Source organism: Ochotona princeps, chromosome 9 (genome assembly GCF_030435755.1).
Source record: "Ochotona princeps isolate mOchPri1 chromosome 9, mOchPri1.hap1, whole genome shotgun sequence".
NCBI lineage: Eukaryota > Metazoa > Chordata > Mammalia > Lagomorpha > Ochotonidae > Ochotona > Ochotona princeps.
This window is the reverse complement of record NC_080840.1, coordinates 923,566-943,067: the sequence shown is the minus strand read 5'-3', so window position 1 is coordinate 943,067 and position 19,502 is coordinate 923,566. Positions and strand designations below refer to the sequence as shown.

The window sequence follows — 19,502 nt, the reverse complement described above, 5'->3', positions numbered from 1 at the left end:
AGGGACCATGTTCTGACTGTGTGGACGGGCTGTGACCAGGGCAAGTGATCGCAGCCTGCGCGGGGAGGGACCATGTTCTGACTGTGTGGACGGGCTGTGCCGGCCCGGGGCGTGCGCGGGGAGGGACCATGTTCTGACTGTGTGGACGGGCTGTGCCGGCCCGGGGCGTGCGCGGGGAGGGACCATGTTCTGACTGTGTGGACGGGCTGTGCCGGCCCGGGCGAGCACTGGCCACTTTCTTGGTTTTCTTTTTGGTGAGTGTGAGTGAGTATTTGCCACGATTAGCCTGGGCTGGCAAGCCTGTGTGTGGCGGGCTACCCGCCGGGCACTCACGGGTATGGGTGGACTCTGCGAGTACACGCTGCGAGTGTGTGTGTGTGTGTGTTGCTTCCTTATTTAACTGAAAGAACTATCCACTAAAGTAACTAAATACTTGCCACAACCTCCCCACAACTCCCTGTACTTTTTTTTATTAAACTGAAAATCCCACTCCTGAATGTGTTTTGAACATGATTTTGGCTGGGACTGTGGGACAGACAGTGTGTGTGGTGGGCATGTCTGGTCAGCACGTATGGCTTGCCCTGGATCACAGCTTCAGGGCTGGGGTCCCCCTGCCATGGCCCTGCTCACAGCAACACTCTGGGCAGCAGGGTCCTCAGCCAGGGCTGGGCTCTAGAGCACATGTGGCCTCACCAGGGGAACGTGGGGGCTGGCCCAGCCAGGCCTGCGTGCCAGATGAGCCCATCACAGGCCAGGGCCTTCCCTGCACCAGGTTCCCTGGGCATCCTGGGAGTGTCCTTCAGGAGGGAGGAGGTTGCATTCTGTGTTAGCAGCACACACGAGCTCAGGCTCACAGCTGCCACAGAACCACGTGCGGGGGGTCATCTCCCCCTGTGGTGACAGCGCCTGCTGCTGTTGCACACTCTACCCGGGGGATGAGCTCTGCAGATAGCCCAGAGCCACCGTGCACCTGGGTCCACTTTTCTTCCCTCTAGTTTGTGGTCAGAGCTTCCAGATCCTCCATGTGACAGCAACCGAGCCAGCCAGAGCAGGAAAGCCACGCTTCTGGGGGAATGGTCCTTTACAGCGGGGCCGGGCTGAGGCTGACGTGTACTGGGCAGGCGAGTGTGTTGAGCCCACAGCTCCTCTGCTTTGGCGGGACCGTGTTGATCTGTTGCGGGGAGCGCTGGCGCAACCTGGCTCTCAGTGAAGGGGCAGTGGTGCCCTCCCTTGCCCTGCTGTAGGCAACCTGTCACCCGGAAGAGAACATGAGCAGACCAGGCCCCGGAAGCCATCTCTGCTCACATGATTGTGGATGCTGCTGCACCTGACGGTGAAGAGCTTGCACTGGGGGCGCCAACAGTGCCAGGTGATAGCCCAGAGCTCCCGAGGACTCCTCAAGCCGGGATGCTCACAGCTGCCTGGTACTGCTGTGTCCACGTGCTCTTGGAAGACACTCGGAGGGCAGCCCGCGGGCAGGAGTGGAGATGAGCGCATCCACTCCTGGACTGGGCCTAGGGCCAAGGGGCGCAGGAGGGATGCACTCGCCTCCCCCCCAGCCACCCACGGAGAAGCCTTGATGGCGAGGGCCCACGTGTGAGGCACCGGTGGGCTGCGACAGGGTGTGTGGAGGGAGCTGAACTTGAGCACTGCTCGCCCTCCCGGCATGGTGGCCGCATCGGATGTGCTAGACAGGGGACTGGCAGCCAGACCACAGACCGAACTGGTAATTACAGGAGAGCTTTACATGTGACACACTTTCAAGTGGTCGCCTCAGTGATAGACTAAGGGTACATGATGATAAGATGACGTGCTGGGTGACTATGCGGATGGACTAAATAACCAACGAAAAGGCACAGGTCAAGTGGGGTCTGCCAAAACATTCATCAAAAAAGCCTATTTGGAGAAACTATGGATTTCAGATAATTTTGCACCAAAATATATTTAATTGCACTTTTCCAAAACCCGCTGACGTGTGTTTATATGTCAGATACAGCTTACATATGACAGCACAAAGGGATAGGACAAGGTGTGACAAGCACACCAGCACCGCCGATGAGGCTAGTGCAGCTGTAAACACCAGCGGAGATGGAATCCGAGCCGTTTGACGGGAGACAGATGGCCCACGTGGAGATGCGCCAACTGCTAGGATACAGGTGCACCTGGCGGGGGCGGAGCTGTCAGCTTGCGGCTTTAACCTTTAACTGTCCCTCGAGGGACGCATGGAAAAGGCAAGTGGAAAACCAGTGAGGCTGCGAAGGACACCACTCGGCCCTCCACGCCCAGCAACGGCAGAACGGGGTTCCTGCCGGGTGCCTGTGGGGTGCTCACCACAGTGGCCCTCTGCAGGGCCACAGGACGCCTGCACCTGACCACCAGCACTCCCACCCCCCAATCAGTATCAACAAAACCACCAAGTTTAAATGACCCACGAGTCCGGGAGGACAAAGTGGTGTGGGAAGTGCGGCCATTCCTGAGTGGGTGCCAAAACCTGGGGCGCTCAGCTGCGGCGGAAGCACCTCTATAGCGCTGAGTGTCTGTCAGAAGGCTTAGTTGGACATTGGCTAGGGGCTGGCACCGTGGGCAGCAGGCTGAGCCGCTGTTGCAACCAGGCCTTTCCCACTGGAGGTCGGGCTGCTCTGCTGCTCAGCCAGGTGTCTGGACGGCCACGTGGGAAGCCCCCGAAGCAGTCCCAGGCTCCTGCATTCAGCCTGGCTGTCGGGGTGGGGGAGAGGTGTGAATGAAAGGATTCTACCTCTCTCATTCTGTTATTCGTCAGTCAGCGGACGGGAACTTGGACCCAGCAGACCAGCAGGCGGTTCTGTGAGGGGTCCAGGCAGCTCACGGACCCTTTGCGGGCAAAAGGGCACCCAAGGAGTGAAGCCATGTTTCAGAAACAACTCTGTGAAACCAGTACGGGGAGGAGTGGGGCCTCCCAACCGAAGACTTGCCCCAGAAGCTTCCAGAACCAGGTGGTTCCCAAGCACACAGTGGTAGAACTGCGCAGGGACTTTGTCAGACGGGGAGCGTGCGTCCCACCGACCTGGGGGGACCGGCCTGTCACACCTGACAAACGGGCCTGTGGATTCTCGCCAGGAATGCTCGCAGTGCATGTCAAGTTCCCACACCAAATGCCAGCACATTCGAGGCAGCAGTGCCACGAGCAACGGGCTGGAGGAGCTGAACATGGCAAAGTGAGCAGTGGACGGCTCGCAGGTCGGAGTGCTGGGGCCAGGCTTGGCCCCTCTGCGCTCAGCATCCCAGACGGGCACTCTGACGGTGACTCGGCCGCTTGGCCGCTCCATGGGGACTGGGCCATGCTTCAAGCACCGGCTTTTCCCAGACCCAGTTATGGCTGTGGGCATCTGGGGAGTGAAGTGGCAGGTGGTAGGCAGATAGAGGAGTGAAGCCAGAAATTCCAGAAATAAGCACAGGAACAGTAACCGGGTAACCTTGGGGACAGTAAGGGCATTGTTTTTTTTCAAGAAATAAAAAGGCTACAGTAGCACGCCGAGCATCGAGGTGCAGTTGCTACTGTTTGCTGTGGCCCCGTGAACCTGTTTGTTTCTTGAGATGAACCAGTGTCAGACTTCATCACAGCAGGTGGGTAATTAAGATAGAAACCAACAAACAGAAACAGAGATGGAAACCAGTGGGGCGGATACTGCATTACTGCATGGCAAAAGGACTTCAAGCCAAAGCCGCATAGAGGCCAGGACAGTGGTCAGCTCGGGTGAAGGTGGGCGAGTGGGATGAAGCGAGGTGGTGCCCAGTCTGCAGACAGGGGAGGCTGTGATTACAGCTGAGCCGCCCACTGCTGCTCACAGAATGGCTGAGGACGGTGGCAGGGGGCAAGACCACCTGGGGGTGAGGACAGTGGCCAGGGAGTGGGGCCTCCAGCCTATAGCTACCTCTCAGCGCGGGGAGAAAGCATGCCCACATGGTGGCCTTCCCAGGAATACATACGGCCCAGGGCTGGCCATAGCTGGACATGTATGGGCCCAGGTGAGCCTTCACTCTGTGCCCAGCCCCAGCAGCCAGCCCGAAGGCCACACTAATTTTGCAGCCCCTCAATTTTGCTGGAGAAAACTCACCTACAATCCGACGTTTGCAATGCTACATGGATCTGACAGGCTGGGCACATCAGCTGCAGAATTCAACAGTCTCCCTTTCCAAGGTTGGTTGGTCCTGGGCGCTTGCGCTGTTGACTCTGCTCTGCCGTGGGCCCCGAGTGGGGCCCCCTAGTGACCAACCTGTAAGCCTCCTGCTCCCTCCTCTCGGCCATCTCGCCCCAAATACTGTGAACTCATCTGCCCCAAACCCTCCAGTTAGGTGATCCTGGGGCCCCAATGTGACCCCACAAAGATGGGCACAGCGGCTCCAGCTCCCGGGCTCCAGGGGACAGCTCAGGGTGGTGGGGGAGACAGACATGCCACCTGCTTTGTCTTTGGAGCAGTGGGTACACAGTAGCCACTGGGCTTGCAGGATGGGAACTGATCCCTGAAGCCACCAGGGCTGGGACAGGGGGCAGGAGAGTCCTCCTGGGGCAACACTGCTTTGCTCCAAGTCTTAGCTGTGAGTCGCAAGGCCACATGTGCCACCCAGCTGGCATTGTCAGAACCACGAGAGCTGCTCCAGCATCTTGAACCCACAAGGTGCCAAGGAGGTCGTCTGGGCCAGCTTCCAGGAGACGCTGGGGCTGCCCTGAGAAGATGCCCAGCTTGTCTGTGGGTACCGAGCAAGGGACAGCAGCTGCGGGGTGGGCGGGGGTGTCCCCCGTGCTAACTGCTGGAAGCAGTGTGGTGACCCTGTGCTGCCAGCGCGGACCTGAGCCAGACACCCTGTCCAGTGAGACATGTTCCACGTTGGTGCCACCTTGCAGTTGTCCCACTGCTGGCAAAGGATGAGGACAAAGGGGCTAGCTCCTGGGGCCTCCTTGCTGCCTGGGCCTGTTAATGCCCACGTGCAACACTCCCAGGGTCCGGACCATGGACACTCAGCACCGGGTCATCTCAGATCACGGGGCCCCATGAGGGCAACCCAGGTGGGCAGTTGTGGTACCCTTCCAATTGGGGGTTGCCCTGCCTCCCCACTGCTCCAGCTCATGGATGGCAAGATGGAGAAGCAGCCAGGATGGATGCTTGCCATGGCCCTGCCAACCGCCAACCTTCTAGCCGGGAGGGACCCATCGGCAGCCAGCTCAGATGTGTTGTCACCTGGGCGGAGACACCCCCATGTGGGCACTGCCCTGGATGAGCGGGCACCAACTGCTGCCAGGTGCCACCATGGACACGAGGGACACCATGCAAAGGCATTCCTTCCGACACAGGAAGTTCAAGTACTTTATTGAAAAACAGCTCAGTATCATCTTGAAATATAGATCTCTCTGCCAGTATACACCTCAGCTTGTGAGCCACCCGACAGCATGATTCCCGTGCGTTTGAAAGAACTTTATTTAAAAACATCAACTTGAGGCAGCAAGTGTCAACTGTCCGACGCAGTCTTGTGTCCGTGCCGCGGGCAGGCAGCCGGCCCTGCTCATCCATGCCGCGGCCGCATACACTGAGGTAGCCGTGCCCACCGGGAGCTCCGTGCCCAGGGGTCCCCGGCGCGGCGGGGGGGAGGCAGTCCAAGTGCAACAGCAGGGGAGGTAGCCCCAGAAGGAGACCTGTGCTGGCACAAGCGGGTGCCAGACAGTCTGAGTCCCGGCCTGTGGCTGGACAGGCATCTCGTCCACTGTTTGGACTCTGCCTGTGGCCGCCTCCAGCTTTGGTGTGGGCCGCCCTGGGCATGAAAGCTGTCCGACTCGGAGGGTGAGGGGCAGCTGCTCGCCCCTTGGAGGAGCCCTGGGGGGAGCTCAGGCACCAGCTGCCAGGCGAGCTAGAGGGCAGAAATCGTCCATGGCCGTTGTGGCCGCCTCCACGGCTCTGGACGTTTGTATGGGCTGGGGCTGATGATGTCAACAACTTCTTGTTTGACTCGAGTTTGGGGAATGCAAAATCGGACTGTTTTGTTCTGAACTGCTTGTGGGCCTAAGTTGCAAATGTTTTACAATTTGGAAAAAAAAAACATGCAGAATAACACACCTGTGGAATGAAAGTGGAAATTAAAGCATCTTTCTCAAATTAAAAAAGGACTGGAAATGATTTCTTTCGACTGTGAACAAAGTAGCGCAGTGTGGCGGTGTTGCCTGGCGGTTCGAGCCTAGCCTACACCTACCAAACCCCTATGGTGTCGGGCAGGGGGCCCGGCGGGCACTGCCCCAGGCAGTGGCTGCACCTGCCAGCAGCCGCTCTCTGCCCGCCAGCCGCCCGAGCGTGGAATGTGTGAGAAGGCGTGTGGCTCAGACTGCTGACTCGGTCTCCACGGGGCCCTGCAGGCTCTCCTTCTGTGACAGCTTCAGCACCGTGGGCCTCTCGGGGTCCCCCCTGTTGGTCCCGCCCTCGCCAGCTGGCGCAGGTGACAGGCCCTTCTGTTCCTCCTTGGCCTCCTCTGACACCTTGGGGTAGATCACCAGGAACGTGGCTGTGAGGAAGCCCAGGAAAGAGCCCACGGAGGCCACCATGGGGATGACACGCACGGTACCCACAGCGTCGACCACGCCCCCGAGGGCGGATGCCACCAGGATCTGCGAGATGTAAACCTGGCAGGAGAGGATGGCACAGTCGATGCCGAATCCACGCTTAGAGTTGCCAGGGCTGTGGTGGACGTACTGCAAGGGAAGGGGGCACAGGTGAGGCTGCGCCAACGAGTGGGGCCCAGTGTGAGGGCACAGTCAGAGGGGAGCCACGCCAACAAGCAGGGGCCCAGTGTGAGGGCACAGTCAGAGGGCAACTGCGCCAACGAGCAGGGGCCCAGTGTGAGGGCACAGAGTCAGAGGGCAACCATGCCAACTCCTGCCCACCCCCACATGGGCAGAGGACAGGGAGGGAGGAGGCTCCAGGGGCCTGCAGCCTATGCCCCATTGGCCCAGTGGGCAAATGGAACCTAGACAGAGCGGGAGCAGGAAGGGGGAGCGGCAGGTTCCAGGCCGAGCCATGCATACACGAGGCGGCTCTGTGCGGCTCCAGGAGGGACACGTGTTGCACACATGATCCTGTCACGCTGAGGGACAGAGGGCTTGGTGCCAAGTCAGACCTCTCTCCTGGGGTTGTCTACTGCCCCAACCCCAAGACCGGAAGTGATGTCCACATGGGGTGTGGGCCCTGTGCACAGTAGCCGGTGAGGAAAGGTACCACCCAGTGGGGTCCTTGGGGCTAGGGCGGACATGCAGCCCTGAAGGGGAGCCAGTGAGGAAAGGTGTCCACCCAGTTAGGCCCCTGGAGCTAGGCTGGACAGCCCACATCTGCAGGAGTAGGATGGACAGACCCATGTCCACGGGAGGTACAATGAACAGGACCCACGCCCATGAGAGCCATGATGGATAGGCAGGCAGGGCCCACGCCCGTAGGGCCTGACTTGGGGCAAGTAGCAGCTCTGTTGGCCTCGAACACATAGAGCAGTGCCAAGGACAGGCTGAGTCCGAGTGACACCCCCACCCCCCAGCCTGAGAGGAGCCACCCTGCACTGACCTGCCCCCCATGCCACCCCAGCCTCTGGCAGGACACACCTCCTTGATGTCGTGGTAGTGGCCGAGCAGCGCGTAGGGGCAGTAGGAGATGCTCATGGAGACGATGCCCATGGTGCTGATACAGACCATGGCGACGTGGACGTCAGGGAAGATGGCCATGACAGCCGTGCCCACGGAGAAGCCCAGCGTGCCCAGCACGTAGATGACCCTGATACTCAGGTCGTAACTGTCCAGGTACTTCTGTAGCAGGGCTGCAGAGACACGGCCATGAGCGTGCGCACACACACACAGCAGACACAGCCATGAGCGTGCGCACACACACACACACACACAGCAGACACAGCCATGAGCATGCGCACACACACACACACACAGCAAACACGGCCATGAGCGTGCATACACACACAGCAGCAGCAGAGACACGGCCATGAGCGCGCGCACGCACACAGAGCTGCAGAGACACGACCGTGAGCACACACACAGACACACACACCCAGAGCTGCAGAGACACGGCCGTGAGCACACACACATACAGACACACACACCCAGAGCTGCAGAAACACGGCCATGAGCACACACACACACACACACCCCCAGAGCTGCAGGGGCATGACTGTGAGGAGGGCCCCCCAAGCAGCCAGCCAGCATGCACCACACACAGATGCAGGGACATGGGTCGTGAGCAGGAGAGCTCCCCACTCTGCCCTCCCCAGGCAGCTAGCTACACAAACCACACACACACACACTCGCACACACAGCCAGGGCCAGCCAACACACACACAGGGCTGCAACATCTCACACACCCAGCCCTGGACCTTCCAGCAGCTTCTGGGGCCTTCCTGACAGGCACTACCCAGGCCTGCTCCGTGGTGCTCTGACCTTTGACCACATCCCAGGAAAGCTGGGGCAGTCCTTCCTCCCGGCACCTCTACTCCTGCCCGCTCTCCTGTCTTGGGGGCTCACAGGACACCTCTTTCAGGAAGCACTTGTATCCTCACAGGGGTGTGGGGCATTGTGACCTAGCTGGTTATGCTGCCAAGTAGGAGGCACGTGGTCACAGAGTGCAGCCCGAGCTCCAGCCGCTCCACTTGCCACTTTGCTGCTTGCCATGGAGAATGCCCACAGTGCTGGGCCCCTGCGCCCACATGGGAGCCCTTGGCTCCCGCCTCTGTGGCCTGAGGTGCTGGGGTCCGTGTGATGGGTGTGGAAGACACAGAGGTGTGTGGAGTATTGTTCCATTGCAGGCAGGGCCGCAAGGAACTTCCCGCTGCACGGCAGAGCCCAGCGGATGTCTCTTCGACCACCTGAATGCAGCTCCGCCTCCCTGTGCATGGACACCGGACCACCCCGCTGAGAATTCTGTAATCTACTGAGCTATTGCTGCCACTGCAGAGTTAATGTTTACTACCAATGTGAGCTTGGAAGTTGATGCTACTGAAGGTCCTTTTACAATTCCTGCTGTCTCTGTCCCTGTCTCTGCTGCCCCCGTTGACCATCCTTGATCTTTAGGCCCCTCCTTCTGTGATACAGTTCCTCCCTTAACTGATTCAAGACTAAGCTGTAGGATGAGGATTGTAGTAGGAATGTGTTACTGACTGATATGCACCATCTATTGAGAACTTCCTGACCACAGGGTCAGGATGGATAACATCCTGCTTTAAGGTGAAACAAAGGGCAGAATTATCCTCGGAAACACCCACTTGGCCATGACGTAAAAAGTCTGAGCCAGAGTTTGACTGCTTCTGTATAAATAAAGCGGACAGCTTTCCCGCATGGTCCATTAAGATCCTGGAATCCTAGTGGTCCATCTATTTTCTCTACGCCTCATCCACGCACCCTTCTTGAGTTCCGAACTCGGCTGGAGCTGGACTCCGGCACTGAGGGCATTGGGGAAATGAACCAATGAATGGCAAATCTCTCTCTCCCTTCTTCTCTGTCACTCGGCCTTTCAAGCCAATCTTTCACGGTGCAGACGCCCTGAGTTGCGTCACGCTGTTCCTGAGAGGGAGGCTGTCATTCCAACCCCACCCTCCAAGGCAAATGATGCCTGCCAGGCCCTGGCTCCTGTGCTCCGAACACGCAGGATGGGGGCTGGCTTCCCACGGGTGTCCCCACTGCCCCCCGCCCGGGGCTGCATCCACGGGCACCACGGCTCACCTGAGCAGATGGCACCCGTGGCAGCGTAGATGACCAGGCCCCAGCAGCCCATCTTCACGCCGGCGTTGTAGTTGTGCCAGGCTGTCGAGTTGGACGGCTCCTGCTCCAGAGAGGCGGGGTTAGTGCCCACTTCAGCCTTAGACCCGGTCCTGTGCACACCAAGGCCACTGCCCTCCTGACCCCATGAGCCAGGGTCCATGCCGGGGACACAGCTCGCACACTCATTCAGGCATCGCCTTCTGGACTCATATCAGACAAGGCAATGGACAGCTCCAGCCACCCCTCAGAGCCCACAGGCCGACACGGCACTACAGGCGTGTACACACTGGCACCGCCTGCCTGCAGACCCTGGTATCCTCGGGGTGCCCGGGCTGGGCGTGGTAGGAGACACCAAGGCTTCCCTGCTCTCAGGGCCTGTCCCGGAGCAGAGTGGTGGGGACCCAGGCTGGCTCACCTTGGGGTTCCCTTTGAAGATGACGTGGCCCATGAAGTCGGTGTAGAAGACAGCCTCGGCAATGACAGAGAACCAGGTGAGCAGGTGGCATAGGCAGAGGCGCGTCAGCTCTTTGGGCATCTTGAGCATGGAGAGCCAGAGCAGGCGCACGGTGGTCTCGCCCTCTCCCTCCTCACTCTCCGTGTCCCCGCTGGAGGTGGTGGCCCCACTCTGGTGCCGGTGGCGCTGGCGCTGCCGCTTCTGCAAGTCATACAGGTCACTCATGCTGCGCGATGGCTTGATGAGGACCACGGCGTTGGCCCGCCGGTGCCGATAGCGGTGGGAGCCAATCTTGCCATAATAGGAGAAGGTGCTGGAAGCCTGCCGCCGGAACACGTGTCGCCGTCGCCTCATGGAGCCCGGGCCTGCTGGGGGCTTCCGGCCGAAGGCATCCACTGGCGGGGAGCTGCTCCCGTTGGGGACTTTGGCGTCATGCGCGTGGTGGTCGAGCAGGGTGTCGTCCTCCCGGACGCCCTCCCGGAGCCGCGGGCACAGGCGAGGCAGCCTGGTCCTGGAGAGCTCCTGGCTGGTGCTGCGGGGTGTGCTGGGGTAGGAGGCGTCGTGGAAGATGGACGGCTCGATGTCATGCAGGAAGAGCAGTTCCGGCTCCAGGTCCAGCGCCGCGTCTGGTACATGCAGCACAGAGTCGCTCTGGCTGCGCACCATGTCCACGGCCAGGTAGTCCAGTGGCAGCTCGTGTTCTGACTGCACCTCGTCTGGGAACAGGGGGCCGCCGTGCTGCTCGCCGGGGGCGGCGCTGGCCTCATCGGTGGCGCTGCGGTCCTGCTGAGGGTTGTACTGTTCCTCCTTGATGCTGAACAGGTGCAGGCCCACCGACACCGTGAAGACGATGGCCGCGAAGAAGAAGAGCACCTGGTTCTGCGTGCGGAACCAGTCGCCCAGCACGGTCTGCGTCCAGTCCAGCCCGCCCAGCACATAGCCAATGGCACCACCCAGGCCTGAACAAGAAGAGGGACTGCTGTAACAAGTTAGGATGGAGCGAGTGAACTGGGACCGGAGCACTGCCCTGGCTGTGTCCCTTCCTACTACCTGCTGAACCCCAGCCCCAAGGCCCAACAGGTAGCCCTGTACGCCCCAGCCAGGCCCCACCCTGTGCCCCCCCAGCCAGGCCCTGCCCTGCCCCCGCCAGGCCCCGCCCTGCACCCCCCAGCCAGGCCCCGCCCTGTACCCCCAGCCAGGCCCCACCCTGTGCCCCCCAGCCAGGCCCCGCCCTGCACCCCCCAGCCAGGCCCCGCCCTGCGCCCCCCAGCCAGGCCCCGCCCTGTGCCCCCCAGCCAGGCCCTGCCCTGTCCCCCCCAGCCAGGCCCCGCCCTGTCCCCCCAGCTAGGCCCCGCCCTGCCCCCCCAGCCAGGCCCCGCCCTGCCCCCCAGCCAGGCCCTGCCCTGCCCCCGCCAGGCTCCGCCCTGTGCCCCCCAGCCAGGCCCCACCCTGTCCCCCCCAGCCAGGCCCCGCCCTGTCCCCCCAGCCAGGCCCCACCCTGTGCCCCCCAGGCCCCGCCCTGCGCCCCCCAGCCAGGCCCCGCCCCCAGGTCGTCCCCCCCAGCCAGGCCCCGCCCCCCAGGTCGTCCCCCCCAGCCAGGCCCTGCCTGCCCCCCAGGTCGGTCCATGCGGGTTTTACCGGCTGAGAAGGCATGGATGTTGAGGGCCATGTCTTGCTCCTCACTGTCCACCACGTCCAGCAGGTAGGCACGGATAGGGCCCTCGGTTGCATCAGCACTGAAGTCCAGGACCACCACCCCCAGCACAGTGAGGACAATGCCGATGGGCTGCCGGCTTGGGATGTCACCAAGGGCCAGTCCTGGACAGGCACACAGTTGGGCACTCAAGGCCACAGCTTAGCATCCTCACAGTGGCCGCAGGGCATGCTGGGCAGCTCCTCCCATGCCCGCAGCCCTAAACCCTGAGAGCTCCCTCCCCTTCCAGACTTCCCAGACTTGGGGGCAGCTGTCCCCAGGGAATAGGAGTGTCCACTTTCTCTTCGCCAAGAGCCACCCCCCAGCAGGCCGTTGGCCTGGGAGGCCCCTGCAGCTATCACTGGGGCCTGCTGTGCAGCTGGGCCACAGGGCATGTAGTGAGAAGGGACCCAGCCCTTTTAAATGTACTGCAGGTGCTGGCTGCATCCCACCCCAGCGGGTTGCCTTCCTGCACCTGGACCAGAGGTGTTGGGGGTAGAGCCAGACTGCCTGTCCCAGGTTGGGGGTCAGGAGCTCCCAAGTAACTGCATCTGGGGCACACGGGCAGCACTGCCCTCATGGCAGCTACCTCATGACCTCTGTGCCTGGCCTTGCTCAGGGAGGCCACATGGGGTGTTCACTAAATGGGGGACCAAGTGGGCTCCTGGGGTCTCCTCCCCCTGCCAGGTGACCAGCCCAGAAGCGCTTCCCACCCTTGGGGCTTTAGCAGACAGTGGTGACCCACTTGGTCGCTGAGACAGGACAAGATGCAGAGGGGGTGTTTGTAAGCACACACACAGGGGTCAGGGACAGACACTCCGGGGGCGTGGCGCTGCCTCTGCCGGCCCCGCTCACCTATGGCCGAGCCGTTGAGAAACAGCGCCACGCCGAAGAGCACGCCCACACACAGCGCCAGGATAAAGGGGCGCCTGCGGCCCCAGCTCAGTGTGCAGCGGTCGCTCGCAGAACCGATGAGTGGCGTGAAGATGAGGCCAAGGATGGGGCTCAGGAACCAGGTGAGGCTGTAGTACTGCTCTGGGAGGCCTGCGGGGACACGGGGCGGGACAGGCGTGAACACACGGGGTGGGGACACAGGTGAGCACACACAACATGGGATATGAGGATACACATCAGTACGCGGGCAGGGACACGTTATACACCTAGAACACACAGCAGTTCCATGTCTGAGTCCAGACACACAAAAGCACATACGTTAACACAAACTCACACACACAATTGTACAGCGTGCGCAGGGACATGTGATGATCATACATGGGCACGCTCACGTGGGGACACACACCTTCTGCCTTCTCAAGAGAGGGAGGCCTGCACAGACTTCCTGTCGCCATGGTGGGTGATGGGTGTGAAGTCAAACTAACCCCACAGCAAGGAAGGGCTTCCGTGGGCAGGCACCCCCGGAGGGCCTTGACCCAGCCTTACATAGCACGTGCTGGAGGGGCAGCAGTCCCGGTACCCACTCACCATGCACGGCTGGCACTGCAAGGCACTGAGCCCCGCAGCTGGGGTGCCAAGTCCAGGCGTTGGACCAGGGGCAGCCGCAGCTGCCTACACTAAGCATGTGGGCCGTTAACCCGAACCCAGATGCCCAGCAGAGGGAAGGGCTGACAAACCACTGGGGCACAGGCCAGCCACGGCATGCCCATCACTGGGCAGAGGACAGTCTGCTACAGTGGGCTAAACCACCACTCGCTAGAGTCTGGTCCCTTATCAGCCAGCTCCTGCTGAGCCTCCTGGGGAGCCTTGCGCCCTGCATGAGACAGTTGGCAGGAGCCCTAGGTGCCTGGCTCAGCCTGGCTCAGCCCTGCGGTTAGGGCTGTTGGGGAAGGGAATCAGTGGATAAGTGCGTGCTTGCTCGCTCACTGCGTGTTTGTTGTCAGAAGCTGGGGTGCCATTGGGAGGGGGTCATGGCTGAGGGACAGGAGGATTCTTGCAGGAATGTCTGGCAGGAGACTTCAGCCTTGGCCAACCCTGTCCACCGCTTCAACGGAACGACCACACTGCCCCACCCCTGGCCGGGGGGAGTGGAAGGCTGGCTGAGCCAGTTAGAAAAACACACCTGCGTGGGAGGAGGAACACTTCAAGAGGGAGGGAGTACTTTGCCAAGGGCCCGCCAACCTGCCTGTGGAAACACGGACATGCCTGGCCAACAGGCTGGATTCATCAGAACTGAGCAGCGGGTCAGAAAGCCACAAGCATGGCAAGGGGGAAGAAGCGGCCACCCGGCTCTGCCCACCCCACTGGCCACGACACAGCAGGTGTCCACCCGGCCCAGTCGGCCTGCTGAGTGCGGTGTGTCCACAGCTGCGCTGCCTCCTTGCTGCCGGGACCCCTAGACTGCTCCTCTTCCTAGGATGCTGAGACTGCTCAGGCAGCCAGAGACCCGACCCTGACCCCTGGCCCACCACCCTCTAACTCACCCACCCACGGCTGAGGCCTTGGCCCTGGCTGGCCTCCACCACCCGGCAGACCTCGGCGGTCCCACCCATGCTGCCATGATCTAACAAATGCCCACCAACATGGGGCCTGGCCCCGGGGCAGTAACTCTAGACATGCCACCTCATAAGGGATGAACCCCTGCAGGTGGGCAAGTGTCCCAGGGACCCACAGTGTGGAGGAGCTGACAGGGTGGGAGCCAGTGAGGCAGGACGCTGTTAAGACAGGAGTGGGCAGGGCAGAGTGGGCACAGCAGGCACAGGGCAGGCCCACAAGTCAGGTTGTTCACTCTGTTCAGGGACTGCCTGCATGGTGGAACGGGGGCCACACCCCTACACACATGCCCGGCCTCCCAGGCAATGCTCTGGCTCAGGGAGCACGCGCTTCCAGGCACCGCACAGGTGGGTGCGAGCAGAGGTGGTGGACAGGGGCGGGGCAGTGAGCCAGCCAGTGCCACCAGGGCCCTTGGGAGTGTGACAGGTGCTGCTGGCCTGGGCTCCTCCACAATCATGACTCTTCCCCCAGCCCACAACTGTATTGCCTGCCCATTTGACCTGACACCAGCATCCTGCCTCGCAGGGCCCGGGTTCAAGTCCCACCTGTGCTCCCAATCCAATTATGCCGGAAGGCAACAATAATCCAAGAGCTTGGGTCTGCTACCCATGCAGGAGAGTGGATAGAGTTCAGGTGCCCTGGCTGCTGGGACCTTTGGGAAGGGACGCAGGGGATGGGAGACCTCAATCTCTTCCTTTCAAAGAAACGTAAATGAACAAACTCAAAAGAGGACCTTAGGATGTGGCTTGAGTGCAACCAAGGCTGGTTTCCTCGTGGACCCTGGCAGGTCATGGGGCCAGAAGCCAGGGCCGCCTGTCCACAGCACAGGTCTGTTTGCATGGAGCTGTTGGAGCTGCTCAGCTACCCACAGTTACTGCTGCTGGTGGCTGCCCCGACGCCACGTGTACCGGATTGGGTCACTGCCCGTCTGCCTCACATACCTTGAAGCCCCATGCTGAGACCCTGCCTGCTCCGCCCCCGCAGTACGTCAGGGCCAGGCCACCCTTTCCTTCTCAATAAGCCAACTTTCTGTAACTGTGACCAAAGAAGGGTAGAGGTGTGGGGCTGGCTAGTGGGATAGTGCTTAGGCCAGGCCTGCCGGATGCCAGCACTGGCATCAGAGTGCTGACGGCTCTGCTCCCATAGCACCTGGCCAGGTCTCTGTCCGCAGTCCATTGGCACATGCTGCCATGATGGTGGGGGCATCTTCCTCATACCTCACCCACAAACCTCACAGCTGCCCTTGGGGGTGTCTCTAGGGTCACCTGCCTACCAGCCCACCCAGTCAGATGCTTAGGGGGCAGACACCATTAGCCCAGCGCCAGCTCAGCAGGCACCAAGGCTGGCCAGCGGAGCCTGCTGCCCAGCCCTACCTGGCCCTGCCCCGCAGCTCACAGGACCTGGCTCTCCCTCCACATCAGCATCTCTTAGCCTCCACTGGGATTCCTCTAACCCCTCACCCAACCCAGGACCCAGTGTGGTCTCCTCAAGGCACATGGTTGCCATGGATGCGGGCACCTGCAGGTCTCAGGACCCAGGCAGTGGGGCATGCAGCAACCTGCTGGGCCGTGGAGGTGTCTTTCCAGGGCTGGGCCCACCAGGAGGGTGACCTTACCACTCTGCTCAGCCACTCCAAGAATCATACGGGGCAGGGGCGGGGCGGGGTGAGCGCTGTGGTGTAGTGGGTAAGCCTTGCCTGAGACACCAGCCACCCATATCAGTACCAGTTTGTCTGGCTGCTTCACTTCCCATCCAGCTGCCTGCTTGTGCCTGGGAGAGCAGGGGAGGACGGTTCAAAGGCTGGGAACCCTGCACCCGTGTGGGAGAACCATAAATTCCTGGTTCCAGTCTGGCTCAGCTCCAGCTGTTGTGGCCATCTGAGGAGTGAACCAACAGACAGGAGATTTCTCTCTACTTCTCTAACACTGCCTTCCAAGAAGTAAGAAGTACATATTTTAGAAAGTCACGCAAGGTCACTAGTCAAGATGCCACGTGCTGCGGGTGCCAGGCTCAGTGCCCCACACTCCATGGCTTTCAAATACCTGCTCACGCAGCCCGCCTGCCCTGCACCGTGTGGCGCCGAACGCCATTCTCACAAGGGCCAGCGCATCCCTCAGGAGACGGCCCCTCATTCCATGTGGCCTGGGTGAGGGCCAACGCTGGCTTCCGGCCGAGGTCACGTCCCAACAGTCCACTGGCCCCAGCAGGGCACCTGGGAGAAGCAGGGTGCCCAGGATGAGACGGCTCCCCCTGAACACAAGCTCAGGCCTGACACTTGCCGAAGAGCTAGAATCCCATTGCCGAGGGAGGCAGGCGGGAGCAGGTGGCTCGGCCCAGGGGACACTCCTGGGAGAGCCAGCGCAGAGTGGATGCTGCCCAGAGCTGCCTTGCCTCGTCCACCCCAAGGTTGTCCTGCTGTGCCAAGACCCAAGCCACCTGCACCTGGTGGGCCTGCAGGGGCTGGCTGCTGGCAATGGGTCGCTCCCTGCCACGAGTCGGAGGGGGGTGGCTGCTGGGACGCCTCGGCTGGGGACGTTCCCAGCAAGACCTGGAACAAACACAACACCGGTCTCCAGCAAATCATTTTTGTTTTTTTTCCAGGCAAGAGTTGGACAACAATGGTGGGACCAGGAAGGCTGGCTGTGCACAGGAAACCCTGACTGTGTCACGGTGCGTCCGTGGCTGTGTGAGGTCACGGGCGACGCTTGGGTCACGTGGGCAGCTTCTATTCACACAGTGGGGCTGATGGATGGGAGGGGGAAGGCAGGGGTGCCAGGCAGCAGCGGGAGCGCAGCCTGGGAGCGATTCACACGGGTCGGAGCCGGGGACCGGGGCCCACATTCTTTCTTTCCGCAGACAAAGCCTTCCGCGCCAAGATTACGCCTGCCTGGGCTCCTGGAAAAATCCGCGATAACAAAATGCGTGAGAACTGGTGCCCGTGGGAAACAGCGGCCATCCTCGGGTGACCCGAGCCTCAGCCTGCCGAGGGCCACGGCCGTGGAAAGACTCCAGGGCCTGGCTGGGCTGTGAGGCAGTCTGTGGGGTGCAGGGAGAACCCTGGAAGGCAGGAACATTCCAGAATCACAGGGGCTGCGGGGAGGTGGTAGTGGGCCAGCTCAGGTGCTTGCCCCAGCTCCACCTGAAGCCATGGGGCCCCCACCAGCCCTTTGCCTTCCCGGGCAGAGGCTGGGGGAGAGCCAAGAGCAGTCCTGGGCCCGGGGAACAGCCACGTGGTGTCCCTGGGGTGAGCCAGCCAGGACAGCCTCTCCAAGGTGCTGTTGGTTCTGCCCCGAGCATTGGGGAGAGGACCATGCTGGCCATGCTTGTATGTCCCTGTGGGGAGGCTGGCCATGATGTGTGCGGCCGTGGTCTTCAAGCTGACAGAACCCTCCACCCCTCTGGGAGGCTTATCCTATTGGTAAAATAACACTCCTACCTTGTGGTCCTGGGGTGAAGCAAAGGCTCCAGCCACCCTACCCTAACTGCGCACCCCCCACGGCCTCCCTGGATGCACACGGCTGACCTCAGCTGGGCACTGCCCCTCACAAAGCCCGTGGAGCCCTCAAATCCCGGCTCCAGAAGACTCCACTTTCCCCACTGGCTCTGTGCCCCAGGTACATACCTAGCTGTCAGCTTGGAATTCCAGAAGCTTCTAGTCCTCGCACACACCATCCCCTCCCACTGGCCCCTCTCACCTGGTGGCACAGTATTTCTTGCCCCTTAAAAGAGCTGCATTTGGGGGCCCACGGTGGCGAAGTAAGTTAAACCACCACCTGTAATGCCCATATCCCCCAGCCCCTCCACACTGCTGACAGCTCCAGGCTAGGGGGGTGGCAGACCGATGGCCCAAACACTTGGTCCTTGCCATCCAAGTGGCAGACCTAGCTGGAGCTCCAGCCTCCTGGCTTTGAGCTGGCCCAGCTAACATTGCTCTGGACATTCTTGGGTGTCGGGCAGTGGGATTTTCTTACTTTCCAGGTATAGGTGGCCATGCTCCTGTCACTCTGCCTTTCAAATAAGAGAGTAAGCCCCATCTGGTTTTTAGAGACGCACTGTTCCGTGTTCTGTGTGAGGGCACCTGCCCACAGCCAGCAAGGCCTTCCAGGCTCCAGCCCTCTGCCCCCAGTCTCAGCTGGGGGTGTCCCCCTGAGGTTCAGCTAGTTTCTTCCCCTTGTCTGACTCACCTGTCCCCTGCTTCCTGCCTGAGTGTGGATAGCGAGGCCTGGCCCACTGCCAAGCTGCAGAATGTTCTAAACAGCAGCTTGCTGAGTGATACAGGCCGGACCAGCACTGCCCACGCAAGCCCTGCCCTGCATAGCAGCCCCCAGGCCGGAAGTGCCTCGGGCCCCTCCCACACACACCTGCCCTGTGCAGCCCAGGCCCAGAATCCCCAAGAGTGGGACGGGGACTCAGCCGCCCAGTTCCCCTGGGTTAGAAAGCTCTTGATATATCTTCATGGTCTGGGCACTGGATCGCCTACAAACGCTAGTGAGCTGTGTCGCCAGCACCAGCTCCAACAGGACCCGGGTGCCCCCAGCCCACCCGTGTCCTGAGGCTCCCGTGGAGGAGCTGCCCACAAAGGCTCACGCTGGCAACTTCCACACCAGTGTCACCATTTTCTGGAAGGAAGACCTTGTAGCATCTTCCTGCCCAAAGTGCACAGGCTGGTGTCACGTGACACAGGGCAAGGGGGATGTTCCCGGCCCCTGCCCCATTCCATCCTCTGTGACATGGGGAAGTGTCGCACCCAGCAATAGCTCCGGGTAAGTCACCAGCTGCCCAGGGACCTGCCAGGCACATGAAGGTGGAAGAGCAGGGCTGGCCAGGACAATGACAGCCCAGACTCCGGCCCTGGTTGGGACAGGGGCTTGGGATGACGCCGACACCAGGGAGCTGCTCTGAGATGCAGCAGTAGGGTGGAGAAGGCAGGAGGGCAGCAAGGCTCCCAGACCAGGAACAGTGTGATGAGAAAGACAGCTCTGCATGCAGTGGGCACCGAGGACGCACAGGCCCCAGGCGAGGACCCTTGCCTCCCGGGGATCCCAGCACGTGGGGTCAGGTCTGACTCTGCTCGTGCCTGG

The 19,502-nt window shown here is 61.3% G+C and overlaps 1 protein-coding gene across 2 annotated transcripts in view; it reads right to left on the bottom strand.

Moving 5' to 3' along the window:
* Positions 1-5,328: 5,328 nt before the first annotated feature.
* The window catches only part of SLC45A4 (solute carrier family 45 member 4), a 53,110-nt gene continuing 38,936 nt past the window's right edge, over positions 5,329-19,502 (bottom strand). For both annotated transcript variants that reach the window (XM_058668429.1, XM_058668430.1), the window contains 6 exons: positions 12,769-12,957; positions 11,859-12,038; positions 10,182-11,179; positions 9,728-9,827; positions 7,610-7,821; positions 5,329-6,712 (listed from right to left, as the gene is read on the bottom strand). In XM_058668429.1, the coding sequence (XP_058524412.1) occupies positions 6,344-6,712; positions 7,610-7,821; positions 9,728-9,827; positions 10,182-11,179; positions 11,859-12,038; positions 12,769-12,957 (2,048 nt within the window). In that variant the 3' untranslated portion in view covers positions 5,329-6,343. The remainder of the gene's footprint in view (positions 6,713-7,609; positions 7,822-9,727; positions 9,828-10,181; positions 11,180-11,858; positions 12,039-12,768; positions 12,958-19,502) is intronic.